Source organism: Solanum verrucosum, unplaced genomic scaffold (assembly GCF_900185275.1).
Source record: "Solanum verrucosum unplaced genomic scaffold, falcon-dt-bn FXZP01000268.1, whole genome shotgun sequence".
In the NCBI taxonomy this organism is placed as follows: Eukaryota; Viridiplantae; Streptophyta; class Magnoliopsida; order Solanales; family Solanaceae; genus Solanum; species Solanum verrucosum.
The window spans coordinates 4,415,062-4,423,378 of record NW_026019957.1 but is presented as its reverse complement, the minus strand read 5'-3'; the positions used below and the strand labels follow the sequence as shown (position 1 = coordinate 4,423,378).

The window sequence follows — 8,317 nt, the reverse complement described above, 5'->3', positions numbered from 1 at the left end:
TAGGTAGTTTGTCGGATTAAAATTTGATAAAGTCATATTGTTTTAATTCCTAAAGATACTTAAACCACTTGAATTTGAATTTGGTCATAGCTTTGAAAATATTTTTTATAGACTCCAATTGACCTGAAATTTGGTAAGTTCATTGGTGACAGACTAGTAAGAAATCCTCATTGCTATGTGGTTATAGTTTTGAGGCCCTTAAAATGGTTTTTTAAGTCACTCTTTGGAATTAAAATGTGATTTAGTATGAATATAATCCTTTATATCAGTTTTATTTATGTTAAATGTGGTACATGATTACACATGATGAGTTAACATGAATTGATATATGATAAGGATATGGATCTGATTATTTTTCTTAAATCGTTTCAATCTGAATTTAATCATAACTTTGGAGATAAAATTATTTTTAAACTCTAATTGATCTAAAATCAGTAAGTTCATCAGAAACGGTCAAATTAAAAATATTCATAGTTATAAAGTGATTTGGAAATTTGAGGTTTTTTAGATGAAGTTATTTTTTTTTAGATATTTTTGAATCTTGAAAATTAATTTAAATGAAAAATTACTTGATTATGATACAAAGGTGATAGAGTGTGTTCTCTATGGATGACTAAATTCTAGTGAAGTATTAAGTTCACGTGTTGGCTTAGACCTTCCTCCATGTCGGATGAAATTAGTACAAGTCACTAGATTTAATCTCTAGTTTTGATAATTTGTATTGACTCTCCCTATCTGAGTAATATATGGTTGGATCAATGGATCTAGGGATAATGATATTCACTTGGTTTAAATTAACAATATACTCTCCATCTGAGTTAGCTCTGGTTCTTCATTTATTAGAGTGAATATCTGACACCATATATGTATGTTGCATGAGTGATTATTTTTTCTTCAAAATTTGTTGTTCAAGATGCATAAATATCTATAAGGTATGTTTTGAATTTTAATATTCAATGTATACATAAATATGCTGATTTTAAAAAAATAGTATTCAGATAATGTAAATAGTTTTAGAATTTTGTTCTTTGTTCTTGATTCGTGTATCTATTTCACAGATGATGATATGTGATAAGAAATTTCGAACGGAAAAAATTCGGGTATGCTTCCGTTATGCATATAGTTTTTCAACAAAAAGATGTTTACTAGATAAACATTTCCATTATAAACCTTGTATGCATAACATTTTTGTGAGTAAAAAACAGAATTGTTTGTTTTATGTAGGTTGGGCTTCAAATAGTATAATATCACTGCTCTGCTCACCAATTTGGAATGTTGGCAGTTGCTTTGTTTACCATCTTCACGAGAGTTACCTACAATGTCAATTGTTATAAGTCAAAAAATAAAATCAACAAGTAATTTAATAAATGGTCTTTCAGAAATCCGACATACTAGGAGGGGAATGCTAAAAAATGAAGTATATAATATTAAGTTGAACAAGTAACGTACACAATAGGTGAAACCATACAAGACATTAAACTTTACATGTGTCAAAAGAATAGTAATGGTGGAATGAGGATATGCAAAACCTACTAAAGCAAAATAAAAAAAATGGAGACGCCCTAAATGTGATCAGACAAGATGACACCCAACCTGAGGTAAATCTTTGACTTGTACCAAGATGCCACAAAAACATACTAGAGAATGAAAGGGTAAATCATGAGGATGGGAATGCGATTTTGATCAACTCTTGAGGATAAATCTTCATTCATTTGTCATCCATACAAACCTAGATACACACCTAGACTTAGATATACTACTCAAGAATGACATAAAAATAAGAGGGATAAAAAAAAGGGAAAATGGTATAAAATAGAAAACTATTAATTCAAATTAAATGTTATAAACACTGTTTCATTTAATTCTAATTTGTCGCAAACTGTTTTGCCAGTCGCCTCTCTCCCAGCAAATCTTGCTCACCTCGCCTCTCTCACTTTATACAACACAAATGTATAAATTGTGTTTTTGTTTGTATAAAACGAGAGAAAATTGTATATACACAAATACAAATACATATATTTTCGTCCTATACACTTAAAATTATACAAATACAAATCTTTCCCTGCCCAGTTTTCTTTTGTCTTTCTTTCTTTCTCGTTTTATACAAACACATATTATACAATTGATTCGTATATGTATACCGAAATATACATATTAATAACCATATTCGTATATGTATACTGAAATATACATATTAATAGCCATTCGTATATGTATAGCGAAATATACATATTAATAGCCATTCGTATATGTATAGCGAATTATACAAATCACAAGCTCTATAACAAACATAAAATTCTCTATGGAGCGCAATTATGCAAACTATAGCTATAACATACAAATATGTTTTTTATTTTTACTATATGTGAAAGTTGCTCATAAAAAAAGGCATGTAGTTTATATGGTATATAGGATAATGCATTATTGAGGTTATAGTAAAATGGCTAATTAAGTTGTTTAATATTTCATTAGGACAAAGGAGGCCAAACAAGTGGAGAAGAATGCATCCATGTCGATACATAAGAAAAAATTACAAAGTTAGTCGACCAAAAGAATAAAAATTAATGTTTCATGGTGCATGAAATTGCTATCTGCAAATCGTATCGTAATTATTGAAAAAATTAGAAAGGGAGTTAACCAAAATCTGGTATTATGGAGATGAATACTAGAGATCATAGTTTTTAGGATAAGTAGAAATAAGACGGAATATGGACTACAAGTTTAACATTATAAGAAGAACAAGAAAAAGTGAGACCAAATGATGTTATATATGGTGCCTAAATGTTGGAAACTCAAATATTAACTTCTAATTCTTCATAAGCATGGCATGAAGATAAAGGTGAAATACATATTCAACAAAGGATGGATGACACAAAGAATGTTATGGGAGTGCAATGCAATGGGATTATGACAAACTGATTGGTAAGTTCAAGAATGATAACGAGACCCGTAAGAATCCAATATATACTTCTGTTCTGTTGGGACAAACTATCCCCCGGTACCTTCCCCGAAAAATATTTTTATTTTGTTATCTCCATCCACATAGACTACTGCTTCTTTTGTTTCCAAGAACTAATATTCTAAATAGTTTTTAAGTATAGACTTTTTTTGTTGCTTGTCAGCTTCCTACTTTGGCATAGATGATAGTAATGAAGATGACACTTAGCATCTTCTTGATACCAGCAATGAATCTACTTAATAAAAAAAACCTCAACATTGAAATGAAATGGACCTGAAAAACAAATTATTAGTGTTTCTGTAAAAGATAAACTCATAATGGATATGTTATTTCCAAGTGAATCATTAATAATATTGTATATAATATCAAAACAATTTTGTTATAATGGTTAGAATTTGGGATTGAGGGAAATGTTTCATTTTCTTTATTTTATAAGGTAAACATATTTCATTGTATACCAAAAGGTTAAGAATCTACAAAAAAGACATGATTCTCTACAAACTCCACTCGTTCTTCTTGATATAAAACTGAAATGTGAAAGTTGAAACCATAACACTAAGAACAAGAATTAAAAATAGAAGGATAGAAAAAACACCAGATGGAGATTAATTGAAAACTATAGCAATAGAAACCTTAAACCCGCGATTAATAGAATCCAACAAACACCTAACTAGAAGATAACCTTCAAGAGGAAAGCGTTGTCAAGCCAGCAATTTATAAACATGAAATAGCAATAAAGGCCATAGCCCCAACTCTCTCTAGACTCTAGAGTATCACTCATAATCTCAATATCACAAAAATAATCTACCTACTAAAATGACATATTATAGTATTTATACTAGAATAGGCTAAGACTAAAGAAATAATGGTGATGATTAAAAGAATACCCTTAATGAGTTAACGATCTTCCTAGTCTTATTAGTCAAAAGTCTTGTGTTGTTTTAAGAATAACCTATTTCTCCCTTCTCCCTTCTCCCTTGTACTTCCACTTTAGTATGTTCTTGAACTTTAACTCTTCATTCCAAGAACCCTCCAAGCTTCCCGACTCGACGAAAAGTGTACCAACTCCATATCTTGGCTTCCTGCGCAAGGTTAAACTTGGCTTGCATCACTTCTCAACAACAAAGAACTTTACGAGTGCACCAAAAGAAAATAAATGACTGGACACCTTTTCTAAGAATAGTAAAAATAGACTCTATCCCCTCAAAAGCTCTATTATTTCTCTCCCCAAACAACCCACATCAACACAAGATGAGCCATGTTCCATGCCCTACATCTTCTCCTCTTTCTCCCACTCCTCCAACAAAACATCAAATCTTTCAAAGATTTTGGCCTTTCCCAAGAAGTTTAAAACCACCTAGACAAATCCCAGCATGACCTCATTGTAATATCATAATGTAGAATAAGATGATCGACGTCCTCTCCCGCTTCCCTACACATGATCCACCATCTGATGCAAACAATCTTCCGTTTTCTCAGATTTTCCGCCATCAAGATCACCACTCTAGCAGTTGGGCAAGAAAAAAAATACACCTTCTTCAACATTTGTGGAATCCATACTACATAACCTAGAAACTTAACCTTCTCCCTAATAAAAATAATTCATAAAAAAAACTTAACTAAGAGAAATCCATTGTTCCCTAAACCCAACACAAAGCATCGGGATTATCCACTGGAGTACCTTTCCTAAAAAGTAGCGCCAACAACCTTTGAAACTCATTTACCTCCCAATTGTGGAAATCCCTTCTAAATGTAAAATCCCAAAAGTTCCATTTTCCTTGTGTTCCCCTAATTAGGTGTAGCGTCAAGTTTCCTTCACATGATATTAAGAACAAAATCAGGAGATCATCGTTCAGTAATATCACCCCCACACCACCTTTGTCCCTAGAAACTAAACCTCCTCCTATATATATCCTACCTTAAATGAGATGTTAGCACTAAAATAATCTCATCCCTTAAAAATATTCCTCCACAAGCCACACCCAAAGGGCATATATTGTGAATAATGAATTAATCAAAATACTTTTGATGATGACAACATGAACAAGGTTCACATAACACATACCAAACTTAATATGAACAGGCGGGAAGAGTTCACTTATTCAGAGATAAAAAAAGCAAAAGCGTGTCCAAAACAGCAAGCCAAATTAAAAGAGGAAAACAATAAAAGCAGAAGACTCCTAGACCAAAAATGAAGAAGGTAAACAAGTTCTATAAGGAAATTGATTAGATATCTAGGAAAAATTATTTCTTTCCATGTAGAAGTTGATCAAGGAAAAAACCAACCTCTATAAAAGGACAGAAGAAAAGAGAGAAATAGTTGCCTTTGAGAAATAACAAATTAAGAAAAATTATTCCAAGCAAAGGTCGAATCATCAAGGAGATCAAGAAAGTGAAAGAAAGAAGTACTAAAGTTAGGATCTAGTACTTCTTTCTGAAGTATAGTGTTACATTGGTTTGTCTTGAATCAGTGTTTAAGATGTGTATTCTAAGAGAGAAAGAGAGTGAGTTCGAGAGAATTATAACAAGAAGCGAGTTTGACTTTTTTGAGAGTAGAGTCTTCGATTATAGTTAATCGATAGAGAGTAAAGGTACTAGAGTTAGTTCATTGATTATTGAGTTGTAATCTTGAATTGTGCTTAAAGGTAATAAAACTGCGGTGTGGTTTTTTCCTTTCTTTGAGGGACGAAGGTTTCCGTGATAGAATCTCTATTTTATTGTGTTGCAATTGTTTATTTTGGTAAATGTACAAGAACCTGGTTCTTGTATAGGGGTAAGCTTTATTTAATTGTATCAGAGTAGGTCTTTACATTAGAAGACTCGCATCTTGAAAAGGATCAATGGTTGCACCACCTACACCACAAGAAGGAACTTCCCAAACTTGACAACCATTGTTCAATGGAAAGTCTATGGATGGTGGAAGAACCGCATGATGGATCACTTTATAGAAGAAAATTCATACCTATGGGGAGTTTTCTTGGATGACTAACCATACCCATGAAAAAGGGAACTTATAGAATCACTAAGATACCAAAGGAAAGGAAGGAATGGGATGCTGGGAATAAACTTGCAATTCAGAACAATGCTAAGGCTAAGAAGATTTTGATATGATTTATAGGTCCAGATGAGTACAATCGGATCTCATTATGTCAGGATGCAAAATCAATATGGAAAATACTACAAACCACTCATGAAGGGACAACTCAGGTAAAGAAGTCTAAAATTGTCAATTTGAATAGGCAATATGTGAGTTGTTTTGAATGGTAGAAGGTGAAACAATTCAAGATATGCTTACCAGGTTTACTGCAATCATTAATGAAATCTACTCATTAGGAGAAGTAACTCTTAACAGAACGGCCGTCAGAAAACTTCTAAGTGTTCTTCTAGAATCTTGGGAGAGAAAAGTAACACAGAAGCATGTCACATAGATAAGCTAACTATGGATGACATTAGAAATCTTATGACCTATGAACTCAAGAAAAACTAAGAAAAGGAAATTAGAGGAACGAGAAAAGATAAGAACCTGGATCTCAAGGCTACAACACTAGAAGATTTCAGGGATGAAAACACCATACTAATGACCAAGCCATTCTCTAGAATGCTAAATAAAGGAAAAGTATTTTAGAGAATGAATTTTTAAAACTCAACTGTGAAGGATCCAAAGGAGCAGGTCTATCACAAATGTGAAAGTCCAGATTACTTTATCAAAAAATTTCCACTATGGGCCTTGGAGGGCAAGAGAAACAATCTAGAGAAAACTAGGAAATGAAGAATGATAAGTATATTTCCACAAATAGGAGGCTGGCCAATCAAGAAGTTCATCTCTCGGTAAAAAGAGCATTTGCAACTATGGAATCAATTTGAGGAAGAGTATGGAGATAGAAACTTTGGAAATCAGTCATACTGGCAATTGAAGAGACAGACAAGTATGACTTTCTTGCACTAGTCTTCTTAACAGAAGTACAAGACAAAAGAAATACTTGTCAATATCAGGAAACAATTTTGGCACTAATGGCAAGAACAAATTTTAAAAAAGATGAAGTAGATGACAAACAATCCAAGGTAAGCTTTCATCACATCAAAGAAAATCTTCATTCATACTCTAAGAGAAAACTTGAATCTCTATTAAATACTCTTATAGATTCATACCAGTCAACTAGTTCTAAAAGAGAACAAATTATGGACTTATGGATGACTGTGCATCTTTAAGAAAAGAAAATGAAAATATTGAGAAAAACAATCAATGACCTATACTCAATGACTAAAAAGAATAAAGTTCTCCACAAAGAGCTTCATATCACTAAGATGGAAGCACAACATACTATGAGATGGACAAGATCTTCCATCATGCTTGACAGTATCCAAAAGGGTCAATCATCCATTAGACATGGAATAGGATCAACCGGAAGTCTATTGAAATCACAAATCTCAACAAAGATTGTCTATGTATTCAATGTGGGCTAGTCGTACATAAGAGTAACACATGCCCTAAAAGGTTAATAGCTCAGGAGAATAATCTAAGGGTTTTTTGAAAACCATATGGGGAAGGAATCACGAAATTGATTTCGAAACCTAACCCTAACCAAGATAGTATAAGAAAAATCTCATTCATCCTTTTTTTAATAAACAGGGACCTAAGTGGATTTCCCTACCCAAACTAACCTCTGAATATTGATGCACAACTGGTGGGAGGAGAGATGAAGTAATGGTACGTAGACATTGCGTTCTCCAGACACATGAATGGTGACAAAAATAACTTCATCTTACTGAGTAACTACAAAAGTGGAAATGTAGCCTTCGAAATGGAAAAAAATGATGAAATTCAGGGAATAAGAAAGGTTGGACTCAATTACACTGAAGCAATGGACAATGCGTACTACGTTAAAGAACTACCACACAATTTGTTGAGTGTGTCTAAAATGTGCAAAAAAGGAAACAATGTGATGTTCACTTCAAATGAACAGAGAATGTTCAATTCAATCTCTGGAAACTAGTTCTTCGTGGAAAGAGGAATAAGAATGTATACAAAGCAGACATCATGAGTCCTAAAGAGAATTCACTAAAATGTCCCAGTGCTATTATTGACAGCTCTCTTCTTTGGAATAAGAGGCTAGGACACATAAGTTTCTCAAAAATTAACAAGCTCATATCAAGAGACCTCATCAAAGGGTTACCTACTAAGAGATTCAATGATGATCAAGTATGTGGACATATGCTCAAGGAAAACATGTGAAGTCCTCGTTCAAGCCAAAAGCAATGGTAATATAACCAAGCCTTTTGAACTACTTCATATAGATTTATGTGGACCAATTTGTGTGCAAAGTAGAGAGGGAAAAATATATTTTTGTAATTGTGGAT

General features: G+C 32.7%; 1 protein-coding gene across 1 annotated transcript in view; it reads right to left on the bottom strand.

The window, feature by feature from the left end:
• Positions 1-1,224: 1,224 nt before the first annotated feature.
• The window catches only part of LOC125814382 (hydroxyproline O-arabinosyltransferase RDN2-like), a 20,011-nt gene continuing 12,918 nt past the window's right edge, over positions 1,225-8,317 (bottom strand). Inside the window, exon 9 of the mRNA XM_049493835.1 lies at positions 1,225-1,313. Within this exon, the coding sequence (XP_049349792.1) occupies positions 1,260-1,313 (54 nt within the window). The 3' untranslated portion in view covers positions 1,225-1,259. The remainder of the gene's footprint in view (positions 1,314-8,317) is intronic.